At 47.7% G+C, this 21991-nt stretch overlaps 1 protein-coding gene across 2 annotated transcripts in view; it reads left to right on the forward strand.

The window, feature by feature from the left end:
- Window positions 1-20086, forward strand: part of ATP9A (ATPase phospholipid transporting 9A (putative)) — a 49688-nt gene extending 29602 nt beyond the window's left edge. For both annotated transcript variants that reach the window (XM_064391994.1, XM_064391995.1), the window contains exons 16-28: window positions 3234-3326; window positions 4316-4399; window positions 6027-6197; window positions 7929-8027; window positions 8284-8373; window positions 8968-9112; window positions 9540-9604; window positions 10349-10504; window positions 10846-10910; window positions 11657-11765; window positions 13006-13063; window positions 14901-15104; window positions 16253-20086. In XM_064391994.1, coding sequence (XP_064248064.1) covers window positions 3234-3326; window positions 4316-4399; window positions 6027-6197; window positions 7929-8027; window positions 8284-8373; window positions 8968-9112; window positions 9540-9604; window positions 10349-10504; window positions 10846-10910; window positions 11657-11765; window positions 13006-13063; window positions 14901-15104; window positions 16253-16389 — 1476 coding nt within the window. In that variant the 3' untranslated portion in view covers window positions 16390-20086. The remainder of the gene's footprint in view (window positions 1-3233; window positions 3327-4315; window positions 4400-6026; window positions 6198-7928; window positions 8028-8283; window positions 8374-8967; window positions 9113-9539; window positions 9605-10348; window positions 10505-10845; window positions 10911-11656; window positions 11766-13005; window positions 13064-14900; window positions 15105-16252) is intronic.
- Window positions 20087-21991: the final 1905 nt, after the last annotated feature.

Below are 21991 nucleotides of genomic sequence, written 5' to 3' on the forward strand. Positions count from 1 at the left end.
AGGAGCAGGGATGGCAGGGGAAGGGAGCTGGGAGGCTGAGCTGGTGTAATCACTGAGCTAATTCTGGAGTTCAGAGAGCCACAGGGTGCATTGAACAGACCTGAGTGTTCCCACAAGTACCTTGTGCTGCAGGGGACACCTGCAACAAGTGCACTGCAGCAAGGGTAAATTCTTGAAATTAATTACTTCTATAATGAAAATTATCTGGGCAATCTTTGCCTGACCTAGCATAGAAATACTATCAATAGAAGAGGGAGGACTAAAGAACCTCCCTCCCCACTGGTTTTATTGCAAGTGCAAGATTTTGATGAAAAGCTATTTTATCAAAGATGTAAGAGGTGGACAAACCATCAAAGCCAAGGGGAGCTTCATTAAATTGTGGTTTTATGCTCAACAAAAGTGAACGCCCTGAAATTTTCTTATCATGAGTATAAGAGTGCTCCTTTTTCTTTTCCTTTCTTTGATTTGAAGTTTATTCCTTTTAAATTACTTATTATTTATCCTCTCCCCCACTAGGGATAAAAAGGTTTCTAGTTTGTATTTCTCTGTTTAGATTTTGCCATTTGTATTTAGGCAAAACCAGCAAAACTCCCACTTGTGGTCAGTGGGAGCAACGTCAGGCCTAGATCCTGACTGTAAATACCTTTAAAGAAGCACTAATCCCTCTGTGAATTGTCTTTATTTTGTAGCCATTCAGCTGCTCCAAGCCACTAAAATCAGCTCTGGGTGTGCCCTGTGCAGAATTAGGGTTGAGTAGCAGGCCTTGACTGCCTGGGTATTAATTTGCCACATTTCTGTATATTCCAAAATAGTATATTCAAGCAGGGTTTTGATTTACATAAAAAAAAAAGAAAGGCATTTATAAATAGATAGTTATTAAGCAAAATTTTTTTTAATTAAACATTCATGTGTGGTTGTGTAAGCACTACATTTAAGTAAAATTTTCTTTAATTAAACATTCATGTGTGATTGTGTAGGCACTCCATGTGGTTTGATCCACAGCTTGAAGGGTGTTCACCTTTTCAGTGCCTCTCCTAAACTGTGCAGCTTGTTTAAAAAGCAGAAATAGGGGCAGGGAGAGCAGCACAAAGCATCCAGAAGAAAACACACCCAGGGAGGGAGATGAAGCTGCACCAGCCCTGCAGTGAGCAGAGCCCAAAGGGGAACATTCCCACTCACCTGCACAGGTATTGCCTGTCCTTACAAAGTGCATTTTTGTGCTCTTGAGAGCCCTGTGAGGATTTTGCCAGGCTTCCTGCCCAGCCTGGGGGCAGAGTGTGAGCAGTTTGTGTCCAGCCCAGAGTGCTGTCCCTGCAGGCAGCATCTCCCTGCACATCCTGGCTGCTCTGCCCCCAGGAATGATCTCCTCAGCACAGCCTCTAGTGAATGAAGCAATAGTTAACAGTGGAGACAAGTCACAGATGTTGCCTGCTTTGGGATATTTTTGCAATATCTGAGTGTTTCCTCACACTCAACTGTCATTTCTGTACCTGATTATTTGAGTTCTGAGAAATCCCTTTCTACCCAAGCAGCCTCCTCACCATGGTGTGCACTGACTTATCTTCCTCTTTGAAGAAGGCCTGTTTGTTTGACCACAATATTTTCCATTCTTCGTTTTCTTTGGTTTTTTTTCCCCTTACCCATGTGGAATGATCTTTGTTGTAGAGCAGAGATAGTGCTATTGTCATATCTGGAATTGAAAGGAGCCTTTGAACCGTGGCCAGAGGCAGACCATGGTGGAAAAAGATGCTTCCCCAAAACAATATAAGTGGCAAATCTGTGTGCAGATTTATAGAGTGATCTTGCCATGATCTGAGAACGCACTAACCTCCTCCTGAACTCGGGCAGAGGAAATGACTAATGCAAGGAGATAGCTGATACAGTATTTATATTGGACAAAAAATCTAAACTCTCTTAAGCCAGCTCTGCAGCACGGGAAGTGCAGTCTTTATTCAGTTTCCTACAGAGATGTTGTTAGACACTCTTTAATCAAATAATTCATAGATAAACCTTTACCTTTGGCTACTGCCAGAAGTGGTGTGTTTTATTTAATATTTTGGAAGAGTGACACCCGTTTTCCTCTGGGGATGTGGGATGTGTATCACTCTGTGAGGGCTGGATGTTCCAGGACATTGAAACCACACTTGGGCTCAGTTATGAGCATCTTCCTCGTGAATATCTCTGTGAGCTTGGCAAAGACAGTCAGCAAAGGAGCCTCATTATCCTCGGCTACTTCTTCATTTCCTCAGCAAAGACACTCTATTTCTTTGCAGTTTCAGGTGCTACATTTTGCCAATTTTTCTTTTTTTGCTATGGATTTAAACTCTGTTGTGCCAATACCACAGAACTTAGGGCTCTTAACCTATTCATGTGTGAGAGCCTCCACCACTAATTTTTGTAACGGTGGAACAGACTGACCCAAATATTAAGTGTCCACTTTGATGAAGAAGTGTCCTCTTTGCTTTTCTGTCATTTCTCTTATTCCTAAAGTTCTTTGGTCCCTCCACTCACAGCTGTTTATTTCAGACCTTTCTGGGCTTTTTGGTTTTGCATTTTAAGTTTGTTTTCCTCCTATCCTGGTGACTGTCTTGGTTTAAAAAGCAGTTTGTTCCTTACTCATAGTTTTGTCTCCTTTGAGGAAATTGCCACAGTTTCCATGAGCTTGTAGTACTCAGAGCTGTGGCCTCCTTACATATCTGCCTGCTTAGAAGGGACTTTTTAATTAGTGGTGATGTAAATATGCTTTGCTTGCAGCCTGTAAACTCCTTGTGTCAGATAAGGCAGGCAGCAATCTAAGCTTTCTGTGGCAAGCATGAGCTCTAATTATGTTTATTCCATATGGTGGAACAGGGCAGGTAAACCAGAGTGATTTTTACTCTGCTGAGCTTTGTGCATCTGCTCTGTGGTTTCAGGTGAGCAGGGAGTCAGGTTTCCAGGTGAGGGCTGGAGGTTATTCTGGAGGCACAGGCAGGGCTGGGAGGGGCTGTCAGTGTGGAGAAGCTGATTAAAAAGCTGATCCCCTTGTCCCAAGCATGAATTCCTGCTGTGAGGAGCTGAGTGGCAATTGAGGGGGCATCTCCTTCTGGCCCCAGACACGAAGCTGAGCTGGTGGCCCTTCACCTGCCCAGAGCAGACAGTTCTGTGCCTGCTGTGCTGAGAATTCATGGCTCACTTTGTGGGGCCCCCAGATCTGTGAGTGCTGCCCCAGCTGAGCCTGCTGTGCTTGTCTGCAGGATGAATCCACGGGAGAGATCACGTTCTACATGAAGGGGGCAGACGTGGTGATGGCTGGCATCGTGCAGTACAACGACTGGCTGGAGGAGGAGGTACGAGAGGGCTGCTCTGTCCTTCCCTTCCCTTCCCTTCCCTTCCCTTCCCTTCCCTTCCCTTCCCTTCCCTTCCCTTCCCTTCCCTTCCCTTCCCTTCCCTTCCCTTCCCTTCCCTTCCCTTCCCTTCCCTTCCCTTCCCTTCCCTTCCCTGCCCTGCCCTGCCCTGCCCTGCCCTGCCCTGCTCCTGGCAGTTCCTTGCATCAGCCCTCATCCACAGGGACAAGGCCATCAGTGGCGAGTTCAGAGTATTTAATGCAGAATGAGTCCTGTGAATAAAACGGGTTTGTCTCAAAACTGATCGACACTCACCAGATTTGTCCTGGGCTTGATTCTGTGTTTGAATCTGTTTCAGCCTGAAGGGTCTGATTTCAAAAGTGCATTTGGCAGCTTTGTGCTGGGGTGTGTTTGTCAGGTTTGCAGTAATGGTGGCACAGAGTTCATGGAATCCCAGAAGGGGTTGGGCTGGGAGGGACCTTGAATCTCATCCCATTGCACCCCCTGCCATGGCAGGGACACCTCCCACTGCCCCAGGCTGCTCCCAGCCCTGTCCAGACTTGGGCACTGCCAGGATCCAGGGGCATCCTCAAGAGTAGCTCCACTTAATAATCTCTGGTGTTCAGAGAAGTAACAACGTCTTGGTCTTATTTTAAAGAGTTGGTTGCCAAAGATGTGAAGTGTACAAATCACGGGCTTGTGCCATTTCACTTAAACACAGAGAAAATCTAATCAGTGGGGTTGTTTTTGCCCCCCTGGTGTAGCAGAGAGGACATTTTTCTTCCTGATACTGGGCTAGGTCACAAACACTGCAGATCCCCTCCTTCCTCTCGAGTTTATCATGCACTTTATCAGGTATTGTAGACTCACTGGGGTTGCTCAAATGGGATGGGTATTTTCTTAACCTGCTATCTTACACTGCCATCTCCACACTGCTGTGCATAAATCATTTCAGTGCACTTTCTGGTTTACAATGTGATCCTTCTTTGCAGTGTGGTAACATGGCTCGGGAAGGCCTCAGGGTTCTTGTCGTGGCCAAGAAGTCTCTGACAGAAGAGCAGTATCAAGACTTTGAAGTAAGTTTTTATTTGGTTTTTTCCCCTTTGTTTTTAAACAAACAAACACTGAAGTGGTTCTCACAAAACTCTTGGGATAATGCTGCCTCTCACCTCCCAACTCTCTGCTAGAATCGTTGTTCTGAAATGTCTTGGTATTCTTTTTATTAAAGTTGCTTTTCAAGTGTTAGATGTGAAGTCTTTATCCCAGGAAAGACCCTCCCAAGCAGTTCCTGAATCCTGAATAACCAGAATATAAACCTGGCAGCTCCCTGGCAACATGGGCTCCACATGTGGGGTTTGGGTCTCTGCCCAGGGCACTGCCTGGCCCATCCAGAGTGGGAGGGGAGCTGTTCAGTTAATGCAGGGACGTGGTGCAACTGCTTGGGGTTTTGTGGTGCCGTTGGTTCTGGAAGTGTTCCTTGGTGGCAGGGAGCTGCCAGGCTCTGCAGGTGCCCCTCCAGCAGCTGCTGTGCCTCTGTGTGCCCTGTGCTGCCCACCTGGGGCTGCCCAGGGACAAAACTGCAACAGCTCCCTGAAAGTTCCTTCTCTGAATCCTGGAACCAGAATTGCCTGGGTTGGAGGGTCCCTTAAAGAGGATGTGGTACCAAGGCTGTGCACGGGGACACCTTTCCCTAGGGCAGGTGGCAGGCCACAGAGGGAGGCTGGCTGCTTCCCCCTGCAGCTGGCCAGCCCTGTGTCCCCAAAGCCAGCCTGGCTGTGCCCTGTCCCCAAAGCCAGCTGCTGTGCCCTGTCCCCAAAGCTGTGCTCTGTCCCCAAAGCCAGCTGCTGTGCCCTGTCCCCAAAGCTGTGCCCTGTCCCCAAAGCCAGCTGCTGTGCCCTGTCCCCAAAGCCAGCTGCTGTGCCCTGTCCCCAAAGCTGTGCCCTGTCCCCAAAGCTGTGCCCTGTCCCCAAAGCCAGCGTGGCTGTGCCCTGTCCCCAAAGCCAGCTGCTGTGCCCTGTCCCCAAAGCTGTGCCCTGTCCCCAAAGCTGTGCCCTGTCCCCAGAGCCAGCTGCTGTGCCCTGTCCCCAAAGCTGTGCCCTGTCCCCAAAGCTGTGCCCTGTCCCCAGAGCCAGCTGCTGTGCCCTGTCCCCAAAGCTGTGCCCTGTCCCCAAAGCTGTGCCCTGTCCCCAGAGCCAGCTGCTGTGCCCTGTCCCCAAAGCTGTGCCCTGTCCCCAAAGCTGTGCCCTGTCCCCAAAGCCAGCGTGGCTGTGCCCTGTCCCCAAAGCCAGCTGCTGTGCCCTGTCCCCAAAGCTGTGCCCTGTCCCCAAAGCTGTGCCCTGTCCCCAGAGCCAGCTGCTGTGCCCTGTCCCCAAAGCTGTGCCCTGTCCCCAAAGCTGTGCCCTGTCCCCAGAGCCAGCTGCTGTGCCCTGTCCCCAAAGCTGTGCCCTGTCCCCAAAGCTGTGCCCTGTCCCCAGAGCCAGCTGCTGTGCCCTGTCCCCAAAGCTGTGCCCTGTCCCCAAAGCTGTGCCCTGTCCCCAGAGCCAGCTGCTGTGCCCTGTCCCCAAAGCTGTGCCCTGTCCCCAAAGCCAGCCTGGCTGTGCCCTGTCCCCAGGCTGTGCCCTGTCCCCAAAGCCAGCCTGGCTGTGCCCTGTCCCCAGGCTGTGCCCTGTCCCCAAAGTCAGGCTGGCTGTGCTCTGTCCCCAGGCACGCTACGTGCAGGCCAAGCTGAGCGTGCACGACCGCTCCCTGAAGGTGGCCACGGTGATCGAGAGCCTGGAGATGGAGATGGAGCTGCTGTGCCTCACTGGGGTGGAGGACCAGCTGCAGACAGACGTCAGGCCCACGCTGGAGACGCTGAGGAACGCTGGCATTAAGGTCTGCCTGAGCCAGGGGGGCTCCAGCAGGAGCACTGAGCCCCTCTGGAGCGCCTGCCGCTGTCCCACGGGCTGTGAATTAAAAGTTGGGAGCCCTGTGAGGGTTTTAAACATCACTTTGGGAACAGAACGTGCTGCAGGGGGTAAATCTCAGCACATGAGTGTGGCACCTCTTGTGTTTTTCATCCCCTCACGTGCTCTGGCTCCTCCAGCACAGAAAGGAATGGTGTGGGCACGAGGATGGGTCCAACAGGAGATTTTGGGGCAGTTCTTTCAGGGAGTGCATGAAACAAGGCAGGTTTGGGGCTGTGTTTGCTTTGTGGTGCTTGAACCACCGTGCTGGGCTTGGGGCTGTGGATATCCACATTTCAGTAGCCACTAGAGGGGAGTCTGAGCCAAGAGAATCAGAGACTGGATTTATTTTTTCCAACTTTCTGGGCATCTGTGACTCCACACACCTACAGCCTGAGCTGTGCTCAGCAGTGAGGGAGCTGCTGTAAGGTTCTCTCTCTGAAAAAATTGTCAGGCTTGCAAAAGGGGAAAAAAATGGATTAAACATTCAGATTTGGGTAAGAAAAGTAGGTGAAAGGTCCTGGTTGTGGTTTCTCTGCTTTAAGTTGCAAAGTGAGCAAAAATCCGAGGCTGTGCTGTGAATGCAAAGCATGCTGTGTGCTGGGGGCTGAGGTAGGGCAGGGAATTCAGTACTTGGGATGAGCTTCCAAAAGTGCATTTTGTTTGGGGCCACCCCTGTAAACAACAGAGACTTCAGCAGAGAAGTGAGAGCAGGGGAATCAGAGCTCCCCAGTGATGCTGGAGCCCAGCACTCCAGAGGGGTTTCCTGCTTCCCTGTCTCTCACCTTGGCTGGAGCTGCAGTGCAGCTGTGGGATGTGCTGGGCACTGCAGTGTTCATCAGGGCATTGCGTGTGAGGAGTAAATCCAGAGTGCTGGGGGTCTTGCAGTGCATGACAGGGACTGTCCAGTTAGGATCAAATCTCTTCCAACCTCAGATTGTTTAACAAATGAATGAGTCTTTGTGTGGGTTTTTTTTGTTGATGTTTTGGGATTTTCTTAAGGTTTTTGTATTTTTCATTAAATATTCTTGGGCAGTGTCTTGAAAGAATAAAAACACCAGTGGAAAAAGCCAAACTCACTGTGATATATTTACACTGGAGAAGGAATTCCCAGCCATTGCTGCTGACATTGCTTTCTAACTCCCTCCCCTCACCAGCACAAAATAAAAGGAGCAGTGTAGGTTAAAAAAAAAAATCTAAAAAAAAACCTCAACCAAGTTAGTGTGTTCCAGACGTACACATCAGCACTGAGCTAACCCCAGTTGCATCATCCACATTTCAGGCTGGGCCAGGAGGGATCTTTCTGCAGCAGGGCCCGGTTGAGAAATGGCTGGGGAGGGACACATTAACACACAAATACACTTTTTTTTTTAACTTGCATTTCGTGGGTTTATCAGCAGAATCTTGAAACATTGCAGGTGGGAAAAATGTTACCCAGAGTTTGTAACTTCCTCTGTGTCTCAGCCTCTGTAAGAGCTTTGCTTTCTTTCACGTGTGAGAATTTTCTTGCATGTTTTAAAATAGGCTTTTTTTAGGAGAATAATTTGTACATGTATTTTAACAGTCCTTTTATAAGCCTGAAGGGGCAGGTGGTACTTGCAGAGGTCCTGCAGACGTGCTTGTTAAGCTTCACTTAACACATGAAATGTTTGGATTTTAGGTGTGGATGCTGACAGGGGACAAGCTGGAGACGGCCACGTGTACAGCCAAGAACGCTCATCTGGTGACACGGACACAGGACATCCATATATTCAGACTGGTGAGTTACACCCACAGACCCTGTCCTGAGGGGCCCAGACTCTGGGACAGGAGGGCTCTGAGATCCCAGCTGTTTTCCAGCAGGGTATTTTTATTCTTTTGCTCCAGTTTTGTACCCCAAGTTTTTGTTTCTGTGACTGCGTGCCCTAACTCAGTGTGCTGCCTGTCCTGGCTGTGTCACTTGTGTTCCCTCTGGGACTCCCTGCTGTTTTGTCACCCCAGTGGAGCACACCTTGCTCAGTTCCATCCTCCCCCAGGTGACAAACCGAGGAGAAGCCCACCTGGAGCTGAACGCCTTCCGCCGCAAGCACGACTGTGCCCTGGTCATCTCGGGGGACTCGCTGGAGGTACTGATGCCTCAGGGGTTGGCTTTTATACTTCCCACCTTCTGCACTGCATTAGTATGTAACTCTCAACTCCAATAAAGTGTTAGCTTAGTTAACTCCAATAAAGTTCTCCTCACAGTTCAGCCAAACAATCCTTTTCCAGCCCCAGAACCAAGATTCCATTGCAGCTCCAGGCCCAAAAAGTGCAAACAACAGGGAATTGAGGAGAGCAGACTGGGGGGATGGGACTGCTTAACCTGGAGCTGGAATTGGACAATTAACCCCAGTATGGGGTTAACTCAAGTTGATAACTCAAGTTCATTAATGGACCAAAACTTATAAAAGTGTTAGAACTCATGACTCGGGGTCCATCTTGGATCCATCTTGGGCAGAGCCACAGCCAGGCTCTAGTACTGCCCAAGGTGTATCCTTTAAAGGCCTTTTAATACATCCCTACTTTATTAAAGCATTTGTTTGATTTATTTGTAGTTTAGTTTATGAAATCCCCGCTGTCTAGCCGCTGTTCACCAGCAGGGCCAGCCGCAGAGCCCGGGCTGGAGGAAGGCCGGTGCTGCAGAGCAGGTGTAACCCGGGTGTGTGCTGTGTGTAACCCAGGTGTGCCTGAAGTACTACGAGTGCGAGTTCATGGAGCTGGCGTGCCAGTGCCCCGCCGTGGTGTGCTGCCGCTGCGCGCCCACGCAGAAGGCGCAGATCGTGCGGCTGCTGCAGGAGAGGACGGGCAGGCTCACCTGTGCCGTGGGTGAGTGACAGCCAGGGGCAGCTGCCTTGTCTTCTCTGTCATCTCACCCCCCTGGAAATGCTGATTTAGGGAGCCGTGGTTTTGTGGGGCCATAGAGAGAATGATCGGAGTTTTGCACATCGCCCTTTCAGGTGGCATCTTTGCAAAGCAGAGCTTGGACCGGATCATGTCACGTGCCACTGTTAATCTGAGCTCTGTTTCAGCATTGTAGATGTAATGGTACCACCTGCAACTGAGATACTTCAATCACTGATCTGGGGATCTATTAAAACAAAACTTAAATTCATGATTTCTGTTTAAAATCTTGCCTTTGTTGACTGGGTTAAGTGTTTCTTATAATATTCCAGTGTGGTGCAGATGACTTTGGTGGGGTTGCAGGTTGCCCCTGTTGCTTAACTCCCAGTTTTGTTTGTGCTCTGCCCTGCAGGTGATGGAGGGAATGATGTTAGCATGATTCAGGAGGCTGACTGTGGTGTTGGAGTTGAAGGAAAGGTGAGATTACCTCATCTTTAATGAGAATTTCTGTGGCCAGTTTTCAGGCAACTCTTAAATGAATCCTCAGATATTTGTGGAAGAAAGGGAACAAGCTCCCACAAGAATCACCATCAGACCAGTAACCCTATAATGAGAAATAATTTGGCTATAAAGGAGACTACTGTTAAAGGGAGTTCAAGTTCATTATTTGGTTCTTGGCAGAATCCTTGAATTTGTACCCTCATGGTTAGTTTTGGGGGTTTTTGATGCTCCAAGTGCTGGAGTTATAATTACATTGATAAGATATACCCTACATGCACAGTTAAAAACAGCTCAAATTAGTTTGCAAAACAAACTCTGGCTTAGAGCTCTGATTCCTGCACCTGGGGCTGTGTGGGGCTGCAGGACTGGATTGGCAGCAGCAGCCAGACTCTGCTTGCAGCAAGCCAAAATTGTGTGAACTTTTGAGACTGAGAAGTTGTTCAGCACTGACTTGATAGGAGTGTCACATTAACATGTGTGTTGTGAATCAGAATCCAGAGGTTGCTCAGAATTGGAGGCCAAGGTTCAAATGGGAATTCTCATATTTTTACTATTTGCTTAAAACCCACAGTGGAAGGAGTACTGAGGCAATGCTCTCCCTCACCTAGCATACTGCAAATATTCCTGGAAATTGTGTCAGTGATAACTCAAGAATAACATGATATTCTTTGTTTCCAGTGCTGAATGATCTCAGTGTGCTTTCCTTGCCCTTGTTCCCAGGAAGGGAAGCAGGCATCGCTGGCAGCTGATTTCTCCATCACTCAGTTCAAGCACCTGGGTCGTTTGCTCATGGTCCATGGAAGGAACAGCTACAAGAGGTCTGCAGCCCTCAGCCAGTTTGTGATCCACAGGAGCCTCTGCATCAGCACCATGCAGGTAATGGGCTGCCAGGAGGGGCTTCCAAAACAGGTGGAGAAGCCAAATCACAAAGGAAAGGTCCTGGGTCTCATTTGGAATGCTGCTATTTCTTCTTCTGAAAATTTTCATGGGTTAGGACTCGAGGTTGTTGATATAAAAACACATGAGGAAATTCCTGGTATTGAACAAATACCAGCAACTGCTCCAAAGGAATAGAAAGGGTTGTGTTCCATTAGTCTGTCTTCATTTCAGGAGTTGGGAGAACCCACTGCAAGAACGTTCCAGTTTGAACAGTGTATTTTTAAGCTCTTACTTTTACTGCAGTATCTCAGTGCCTAAAAAGCTCATTTCTTTTCTAGGCTGTTTTCTCATCAGTGTTTTACTTTGCTTCAGTTCCTCTCTACCAAGGCTTCCTCATCATTGGGTAAGAGCTCACTTTTCACTGGTAATGAGGAGACCCTCTGCACAGTGAACACTTCTGGGCTGATTAACATGCAAGCCATGCCCATCTCCACTCTGCCCCCAGCACTGCTTCAGGAGCTGGCTGTGAGCCTGGTCCCCTTCAGTGCAGACACTGCACAAACCTCTCCAGCAGGGTGGTTTGCCGTGTTTGTGAGGCAGCCCATCCTAGGAATGCTCCTCTGATCCCAGTAAAAGCAGAGGGACAGCTGGTGTCTGCACAGCAGGGAGAGGCAGTGCCCATCTCCTGGCAGTGCCAGGAAGAGAGACAACCCAACCTTAGTTCCTGCCCAAAAACTGTCTAAAACAGAGCATTGCAACTGTAATCCCACTATGAGTTCTTACACATTCGAGTACATAATTTCAAAACCAGCAAATTCATCTCCATTGCCTTCTGCTGCAAACAGAATCAGAGCTGAGCTCTGGAGCAGACTTTGGGCTGGGCACAGGTCAGTCCTTGGCTCCATTAAGAACCCCCTGCAATATTTGAACCAGTCACTTGTGTATGAGCATTCCTCCTCAAAAGTCACCCAAAAAGCCAATCCTGATGGCTTTTCCCTACCTGCAAAACTCTGGTGTGCTCCATTTGCTACTTTTTATAGTGTGTACATTATTGGGCACTTCAAGAATGTGGTATTTCCTTTCTGGAGCCTAGCATTTGTTTGCTCATCTCCACCTGAGATATTTACTGGCCTCCTGCCTTCTTCCCAGGTACTCCACAATTTACACCATGTTTCCTGTGTTTTCTCTTGTCCTGGACAAGGATGTGAAATCTGAAGTTGCAATGTTGTACCCAGAGCTCTACAAAGATCTTCTGAAGGTGTGTGAGACTCTTGTTTTGCTTTAAGGCAAGATCCTCATTTGATTTCAAACTGTAAATGTGTAAAGTCAAATATATTGCCAGGAGATCCAGAACTTTATCAGGCATTTTCAGGCAGAATTCTGTTAAAGTCAAATTTGAATCCACAGATAGAACCAGAATTCCTGGCAGTTGTTTGTTGAATGCTGCATGAAATGCAATTTATTAAAAACGGCTGGGCAAGTAGAAGTTCTATTCTGTGGGAAATTCTAGGGATTTAATATTACCAATTTGTTCCATAATAAAGGGAAAAGATAAATTGTTGGGGATTTGGCACTGTTCTGAAGCCAGAAAAGGGAAGAGAGGAAGGGATATGCTCATTTGATGGAGGCAGGGGCTTATCGCAGAGTTTCTTCAGTAGAAATTTGACTGGAGCCTGATCTAAAGGTTTGCTTGCTGTGCCATTTTTGTAGCTTTAGCATCTAACTCAGGTCCTTCTCCTTAAACAAAGAAAACTTTATTTTACGTTTATCATAGAAATATGAGGAAGGTGGATCTTGTCTTAGGTTCCTTTTTACATTTTTTTTCTTCCTCCCTGGAAAATGTTTTGAATAACTGGGGTATGCAGCCTGGGAACATCTTTCTTAGTTGGAGGAAAGGGTGGACTGAGTCTTCCCGAGCTCCTTTCCCTCAAGGATTCCTGTTAAACAGATACTCTGAGAAGCACAGCCTGTTTTTCCAGAGCCTCAATAAGTCTCCATCTGGTTTCACTTGGATGTTGTCTCTTATGTCATAAACCACTAATTCTTCAACCATCCTTAGGCCTGGTCTAAACATAGGGGGTTTTGTGCTGGTATAGCTGTGTTGGCTGGAGATGGTTTTTTAAAATCTATCTGCCTTCAATATGAGGGTGATTTGTGTGTGTCTAGAAATGCAGCATTAATGTACTCACATTGATGTGTGTACACACATCTTCTATTTCATGCTGGTTAAACTCCTGAGGCATCTTTGCACTGAATTAATTGTGTGTGCAGTGAGGGCCAGGTTGTGCTGGGGGAGCCCTGAGCTTCCACAGCCCCTTCATGCACCCAGAAAAATGAGAATAACGGGGCACTACCTCAGCATTGCTTCATTTGTTTAATTTTCTTTTTTTTTTCCAAAGCAGCTTCCAGTTCTCTTACTAATTTCTAAGTTGATCAATAAGTGAATTTTCATAAAAGAAAACCCTAATGGAGATTTGTCTTTTTTTTTCCCCACCCAGGGACGGCCGTTGTCATACAAAACATTTTTAATCTGGGTCTTGATAAGCATTTATCAAGGTAAGAAATCAACTTCTGCTTGTGCCTTCAGATGTTGTAGTGCGTGTGACTATCTAAGTTTTGGTATTACAGAAGTTAAGTAAGGCATAAAATGAATTTCCCAAAGCATCCTTGTGGTGATGAATATATATTTTTTTTGTGTGGGAAAATGTCGGTAGTGTTACCAAAGGAAAAAATTATCTAAACTCAAAAATTCAAACCATTGTGCCTCTTCCCATCAGAACCATCCACTGTCACTTCCCTCTGTGCAAGTTCCTTGCAGTGCTGTAGTTACCCCATCTGTAAAGCAGAGCTTGTTACTCTCCTTTCCCTTCTTTTGGGAAAAGTTCTCCAGTCTATGGATTTTGCAGGTTCTTGTTGACATGGAAAATGCAGCACCTGTAGCCTTCTGTGTTTTATCCAAAAAGGGAAGTGGCAAGAGTTCTGGTTCCTTCACAGGCATCTGTGATCCAGGGTCACAGCTGAGCTCATGTTCTTGATCATATCTCATGCACTCTAATTAGGCTGCTAAAGCAATTAAGTAAATGCATTAATTACAATGCGTTTTCAACAGTGGATGTGGTAATTTGGGTATATATCTAAGAAGACCTTTTCTTTCATTTTGTCTTTTTTTAAAATCAAGTATCCTCAAATTCAAATGGTCTCTGTAGGTATTAATCAGGGAGGTGTAGGAAATGAGTCAGTAATGTGGAGCTGAAAGCTGAAGTGCCAAAATTCCTTGTTTTCTCTTTATCAACAAGAGTGAGAATAAGGGGTCAAAATAAGCAGGTAATTCTTACAGATTTAATTAATCCATGCCATCCTCAGCAAGGAGTGAATCTAAGAGTCTAAAATCTCTGCTGGCTTTATTTTCTGAAATCTATCACAAGCATCCTACAACAGGGATCAGGGCCGTGGGGTGCTGAGTAACACAATGGCAAAGCCAAGGCATTGAGAGAACACTCCCAAGAGGTGGAAGGCTGCAGCCAGAGGTGATGCACGGAGGGAAAGATTCCTCCTTGAGCTCAGAGCACTCTCTGGTTACAGGATTTGGCTAAAGTGACTTCACCAGTGCTGTGCTCAAGAACCAGCAAACAGCGGCCAAACAATGGGGCCAGTTGCTAGCAGAGATGAGCCCGACCAAAACTTGAGCAGCCCAAAAGTTTGGAAAGTTCACAGCTGGGTTTGACCTTGTGGCTGGAGCTGGGTTCCCTCGCAGGTTTTCCCTCCCTCCCTCCCTCCCGGAGGCGGCCTGAGTGATGGATGTTGGTGTGGATTACTCATGCTGCTCACATGAGTTATTTGTGCAGGTGGCCTGCAGAGCCCTGGCCAGCATAGGAGCACAAACAATGCCTCGTTAGCAGAGCTTCAGTGGGATCCTCTTAGGGGGAGGTGTAAAGGGGAGAGATCTCAGCCCAGGCAGTGCAAATTGAGGCTCACTTGTATCCACGGAGCTTTTCAACACTTGGCTGCCTCTTGGCACCCAGGCAGTGTGGTGGGATGTAGAAGAATTTGATATCTTTTAGCTTCTGAGTAGTGACCAAGTGCTTTTGTGGGAGGATAGAGTTTCATGATGTTAGAGATCTCCAGTTGCCAAAACAGCATGTATTAATTTCCTATCTCCATGTGTCTATGAACATGATAGACTGTTAGAAAACTTCGGGTACTTCTGCTGTAACTTTTCCCTGCCTTCTCATCAGTTCTGTCTCCTAAATAGTAACTGATTCGTTGTCATTACATCCATCGGGTTTCATGAAAAACAGCCTCAAGATAGATGTGTTTCAGCCTTTCCAAGACCTAACTGTGGGTTTCATAGCTGAGCCCTGTGTCTGACTGAAATAGTTCCATTCCCTTGCAGGTAGCATCATCATGTATGGAGCACTCCTCCTTTTTGAGTCGGAATTTGTGCACATTGTGGCCATTTCCTTCACGTCCCTGATCCTCACCGAGCTGCTGATGGTGGCACTGACGATCCAGACGTGGCACTGGCTGATGATCGTGGCTGAGCTGCTCAGCCTCTCCTGCTACATCGCTTCCCTGGTCTTCTTGCACGAGTTTATTGGTGAGGTTTCCTGCTCTCCCCCAGGCAGTTCGTGGCCTGGATGGTAACTGAGCAAAAGGCTCTTGGTGGGGCCAACAGCAGGCACAGTGACAGTGGAGCCACAGTAAGCTCTGTGTGATTTGAAGGCACTTGGAAGATGTTTTATGGTTTCCTCCCACAGGAAAATGCTAGAGAAGGTAAAGGTGGTCAGCAGAGTGTGTACCCAGTGAATTTCATCCATTCTTTGATGAGAAAATTCTCCACCACATGTCAGGTGTCTCATGGGCAGTGACCTTTATTTCCATGTGGGAATTTGAGATGGAAGGTTGAAGTCTCTGCTGTTGGATTGAAAGATTTGGGCTTTTAAACTAGGGGAAGGAGCTGCCTCCTAAAACTTGCCTTATTTTATCTGTTCACTGGGACCATTCTCTTATGGGTTTGGTTGTTGGTGTTTTAGCTGCCTGAAGCAGAGCTAATTCTATTCCCTGGCTAGAGGAAGAAGGGTGAGGAGTTCCAGATTCCCCCAGTAATGGTTGAGTTGCAAATACCAGACCAATGGGATTGCTCACTGTTCATTCAGGAACCACAAGATGTCACTGCTTCTTCCATAAAGCTCTTTCCTAACTGAAGACAGCAGGGATAACTTTCTCCTGGGTGGACCTGTCTCTTGCATGTGGTTGTACCAGTTCCATTTTGACGGATGCTTTAACTCTTTCTGTAAAGGTTCTGAGGTGTTTTGGGTCAGGAGCTGTGTTTGCTGGGCTCAGCCAGGCAGCAGAGGCAGCTCCCAGGGTGGGAGGACATGCAGTGCTTGGCAGTGCCAGGAGGGTGTCCCTGTCCCAGGTGGGGTTTGGGAGGGCAGTTACCTGTGAGAGCCACATGCCTTACACCCCACTGCTCAGCACATCTCTGCATCTGCTGGGGCAGAGAAGGGCAGAGGAGTGAGGAGCCAGGTATCATATGGGCTCTGATCTTGGAGGTGGGGCAGCTTTCAGGATTGTAAAGTCATGGAATGGCCTGGGTTGGAAGGGATCTTAAAGATGATCTAGTTCCACCCCGGTGTCATGGGCAGAAGGAAGCAGTGGGGGATTGAGCTGCATTTCTCCACCCCTTCCTGGAGAACCAGGTTCTCCCCGTGGTTTTGACTCGGTGCTCGTTTCTCCACACAGATGTTTACTTCATTGCCACCCTGTCGTTCCTGTGGAAGGTCACTGTCATCACCCTGGTGAGCTGCCTGCCCCTCTACGTGCTCAAGTACCTGAGACGGAGGTTTTCTCCCCCCAGCTACTCCAAGCTCACGTCCTAGGGCTGCTCCTGAAACAGAGACAGGCATTGCCCAGGGCCCCAGACAACCCCAGCTGTTCCCACGAGGAACACGTCCCGTCCCTGCCCCAGGGCCCCGTGCTGATCTCTGGTACCTGCTGCTGTAGTGAGACTGCCAGACTGCCCTGGATGGGAACCCAACGCCAAGAGGGACTGTCTGGAGGGTGGAGGCTCTGAGTTCATCCAGTTCTTGGCACTTTTGTTCTACTTAACTGGGGTCAAATGCGTGGAACTGCGATGGCAATGGGTTTCTCTTGCATGGTTCAAAGTCTGTGGAAGCTGCTACCTGACCTTGGGATTTACATTTGACAATTTAAAGTGAATTTTTTAAGCGTCCGCGCTGTTCTTTGCATTGTGTTACTTTTTTTTTAAGTTTATGTTATTTGTCTTTTTGATTCAAGTAGTTACATTCTTTTTACATCTTGGAAATCCCTTAATGTAGGTGATGCACTACACTGCTGACAGCTGATTCCTGATTTATGGCATGTTGTTTCCATAATGGGGCTCCAGCCTGTCGGATCTACACACACTGGAGAATCTGAGCGTGTCTGAGATTTTCCTTCCGTTGAAATGTGGTCACCCCAGTGATTTTGGAGGTATCCAGCCATTGATAAAGACAGAGAAGTGGTAGCTCAAAACGAGAGAATTCGGTTTTGTTTAGCTTTTGTGCTTCCTGTTAAAAGGAGCAGTGACATAATAGTTTTACTCTGTATTTATTTGTGTAGGAGAAAATTATCTAAACTAAAGCAAATCCTCTTTGGAACAGAACTTTGCAGTTGATCATCCTTGAAATGTGTCGACAACGTGAGAAGAGACTCGTAGTGTTCTGCAGACAATGTGGCAGACGTGTCTTGAATCCTTGGAGACTGAAAGGAGAGGTCACAGAGCTGCTACTCCTCGCAGCTCCATGAAATCTGTTTCCTGTTAGTGTGAAACTTTGAGGATGAGCTGCAAATAAGCAGAGGCACTCCTAGGTGGATGTTTGAATGACATGCTCCCTGCAGAGAGGCATTTTTTGGAGCCTTGCACTTGCTTGGCTCTAAAAACCAAACCTGAATCACAGGAGTGGGTTCATACAAAGGCATTAGGCTGAGTGCAGAGCAAATTAATTCTCAGAAATTAAACTCAGTGAGTTCTGTCATTGTTATAAACTTCAGTCCACATTATGATCTCATGAGGAGAGCCACAGGTACTTGGGCTTCTCAGTAGGACAGAGACTTACAGGGACCTTCTAGAGCTGGGTGGGTGCACCAAACACGGATGGGCTTTTAGTGGCAGCCATCCTTGTCTGAGGCTCCTCAGTCTGTGCTAAATCAGCTGCTTGCTGTCTTCTTCCCACATCAGAGAAACACGGCAGAGCTGGCACTGCTTGGTGCCCTTGTTCCTTGGCTGCCCAGGGGGGAAAGAGCCCAGGGGCTGAGCTCGGGTTCTAGAGCAGAGCCCAGATCCTGAGCTCCTGTGCCAGAGCAGGGCCTGAGCTCCTTCTCCTGTCCCAGAGCAGGTCCTGAGCTCTGTCCCAGGGCAGAACCAGGGCTCCCTTCTGGGCGTTGGGCTCACAGCCTCCTGTGAATTAATTAATGCTGTTTTGCCAGAAAGGTCCTTAACATTGTCTTCATCATGGCTGGATAGTGTTGGCCATGCCAATGTTCTGGAGTCCCCAGGCAGCATTTCACAGAATCATGGAATGGTTTGGGTTGGAAGGGACCTTAAAGGCCATCCAGTGCCACCCTGCCATGGCAGGGACACCTTCCACTGTCCCAGGCTGCTCCAGCCCTGTCCAGCCTGTCCTTGGGCACTGCCAGGGATCCAGGGGCAGCCCCAGCTGCTCTGGGCACCTGTGCCAGGGCCTGCCCACCCTCACAGGCAGAATTTCTTCTCAATATCCCATCTAATTTGCTTTCATTAGTTTAAATACAAGAACCAAGGATTCCTCCTGGCCCCAGGTGGTGCCTGGCTGGCTCTGGTGCCCAGCCCTGCCCTCTCTCCTGTGTCTGGTACTTCAATGTTCTGCAACAGCAACAGTGCCAAGCTACTGTGTGTAAATATTTGAGACATATAAATGGTAGAATTCACTGTTTCCTCAAGTCAATACAGTTTACACTGAGTGGACCATATTTGCAAACTATTAGCTTACACCAAGAAAGGGAGTGAACTGTGATTTCATTTGTATTTATTTAATCATAAGTTTAGTAGCATATTTAGTAGAGTTGATAGTGATCTCGAGCCGTGTTTTGGGGTGTGGATTATGTTCTTTGCAGTTCGTGTTTTTGCACAAGGTAGTAAATCCAGAAGTCATTTCTGCCTGGATATACACTACATCTTTTCAAAGCAGTCAGAGACTAAAATTGCCATCTAACAAACAGCAGGGAAGAGGAACACTTCTGTTTTTCAAGTTTAGCACTTTATGTTTGCAACCCATTTCTCTTAAGTTATTTAAAAATGTTTTTAAAAGCAAAATTTAATACACATGTTCCTATTTACTGTACATTAAAATAAATGGATTCTCTGCTGGAAATTTCATCTTTTCCTCTAGTATGCTCATAATTTGTACTTCTGGGGAGTGAAGCATTGTTTTCTTCTTCTGTGCAGTATCTTGTTTGTGGCCTTAGTGTTCTTCCTATTCCTGTATCTGTGTGGGCTGTGCTGTAGCAGTTCATGTGTGACCTGTGTGCTTTGGGGTGATGCCCCTGGGTGCCAGTGGAGTCTCACCGTGCTCCTGCTGCCAGCCCCCCGTGCTGAGCTGCTGCAGGCTGAGCTTTTGTGGCACGCTCTGTTCTCCTCCTGCACTCTGCAGCAATTCCAGCTGTGTCACACCCTCTCTACCCCTTACCTCTGGCTTTCTGTGCTCTGCAGAGCTTGTTCACCTGTGCAAACACTGTTCAGCTCAGCTGTGGGGCAGTGGAAACCCGGCACTGTGTGTTCCACAGTCTGGCAGGGTCTGATCAGAGCTGAGGGGTGCTCAGGACCCTCCCTGGTGTCCCCTGGGGGTGAGCACTGTGTGCTGGGGCTGCCCCAGGCTGTTCTCCTGTGCTGGCCCAGCCCAGCCCAGGCCTCTGGAGCTGCTGGGGAGGTGTGTGGGGGGATCTGGGTTTGTCAGGGAGCCCCAGCACAGAGGGAATCCCTGAATCTGCTCTGCTGCATCACTGGCCCTCCCTGGTTTGCACAAGCAGAGCTCTGCCCCAGGGATTGACCCCTGCCTGGCACAGCTCAGTGTCCCCAGCTGCTCCTGTGGCACTGGGCTCATCCCACAGCGTTGGGGCCACCCCAGTGGGCTCTTTATTTATTATTGGTTATTTCATAAGTGTTCAGCTCTATGATTTGCATGAAATCCTGTGGTTCACAGCTTTGCCAATATGGTCCATTACTACTGCCTACGACAACTTGTGTACTTATATGCCTTTGAGAACAGTTTTACTTGTTAAAATGGTTTAAAAATCAGTGTTAATTTAATTTTTAATGGGGAAATGGATTCTGGTGTCAAAATGGTATTTACTGTGATGCCGATGTTTTGTACCTGTCATCCAGCTAAACAACCTGTAAATATCCTGAGTCAAGAGAAACATGAATGCCAATTATTTATTGTTCTGTGGAGTTACATGTCGCAGATGTGTAAGACCTTAAAAGGGAATGTTGTAAAACAAGGTGGAAAAAAATAAATTTTATGCAACTTCTTTACTTCACCCCTGTACGATGCACCTGGTTAGTCCTGGAGTGATCAGCCCCAGGCGTGTGGGAATTGTCAGGGTGTAGGGAAGTTGTGCCATGAGCCTTTAACCCGTGTGTGGGAAATGCATCTCCAAGAGGTGATCAGAGCTGCTTCGTTGCATTCCTTCTGGAGCCAGCTTTGGTTTTAACAGGGGTGGTCATTGCTGCTGGGAATGAGGAGGGGATTGTGCTGGGAGCAGGGATCTGTCTGCCCTGGGAAGAGCAGTGATGCAGCAGCATTGCAGCAGCTGTTCTGGGCATGTTCTCATCCCTTGCACGTTTGAGTGAGTGAGTGGCTCGGCACCAGAGCACTCCCAGGCTCAGCAGCAGGGGGAGAGGCAGGATTTAACTCTGAATATTCTCCACAGGGGAAACGTCAATAATGGTGAGTACAAACACAGTACAGCAATTTTCTACCAAAGATGTAATAGAGCCATAAACACTGCAAAAAAAAAAAAAAAAAAAAGGAAATTAAGAGTGCAATTGGATAAAGGAAATCTGTAACTTGGGAGATTGTTTATTGAAAGCAGTGCTGAACTGTCCCTGGGATCACTGACCATCTATGGAAGTGTTCTTTTAGATTCTATAGGACACAGATGCCCTTTTTAATTATTAACTTTTTTTTGGTATAAAGTAGTTAATGCAAATATTGAATAAACCGTTTTTGTGATGTTTGCACACATCAAATGAATGGTCTAGACTCCAGAAATCACAGGAACAGACTTTGCTCCCAAGTGTTACCAATTTCCCACTCTAAATGGGTTACATAAGCCCTGGCTAGTGGTTCCTTTAATTTATGGACGGTTTCTTTTTAATGGTGAAATGTGTAATTAAAAAAAGCTAGAAATAGTTTTTCTAAACTCACTCTGGAAGGGAAGGGGAATTTCAGCAATTTTCTTCTTTCACCCAAACATTGCATAATAGTAGAAATGTCAAAGATTTCCATGGGCTTTCATTTCATTCTTCATGTGGCTGTGGTCATGCAAGAAGTTTGAACACTGCAGGGGCTGGCAGATTTTTGGAAGATCACACATCCTGGGGTAAGTCTTCAGCCTGGGCTTTACCAAAGAATGCCAGCGGCCTTGTTTTCCAAACTGGGGTTGTGTTAGATGCTGGTTTTCCTTTTTTCTGAGGAGAAAGAATAGGTTCTGGCTGGAATTGGGTGTCTCGCTCTGGCCCTGAGCCTGATGGGGCTGTGGAGGCCTCCCTGCACAGGAACCATCTGGGGAGAGGAAAACCTCATTGAGCTGCTCTGTCCTGACCTTCAGGCACTGCCTCCTCTCCCCTGCATTGCTGTGGCATGAAATAATTGCTGTGGCATTAAATAATTGTCTTACATCCTCACCAGAGGGAGGGAACAGCTCCTGTTCCCCTTTCCCAGGTAGGAGAACCAGTGGTCTGCGCTGGCCCCACAGGCAGAGCACAGGAAACAAAAAAAATATTTATTTTTCTTTTTTGGTGATAAGATGTTCTCAGCACCTGAAACAGGGGAGTCAATCTTACAGAAAAGTTCCTTCTTCCAGAGACTATTCAGATGCCTGGTTTTAAATGAGAAATGTGTTTGCAGGCTCTAAAAACCTGATGGGGAGTGTTGATAAACCCCAATCCAACCATTTCAGTGGATTCTCTTCTGTCTTCTCCTGGAGCTGCAGATCCCCATCACCCCTGTGCTGAATGCTAAACCTGAGTGCCAGAGGGAGCTGTGGGGCTCTGGTGGGAGCAGCAGGAGCACCCCTGCAGCTGCACAGGCACTGCAGGCAAACCTGGGCTGTGCCAGCCCCGCTGCTGCTGCACACCCTGCTCAGGGGCACTTCCACTGCTGATGCTGGGGCTCCTCAGGCCACCAGCATTTCATGGCCTTAGAACTCTCTGGGTGCTGT

This window comes from Passer domesticus, chromosome 16 (genome assembly GCF_036417665.1).
Source record: "Passer domesticus isolate bPasDom1 chromosome 16, bPasDom1.hap1, whole genome shotgun sequence".
NCBI classification, from domain to species: Eukaryota; Metazoa; Chordata; class Aves; order Passeriformes; family Passeridae; genus Passer; species Passer domesticus.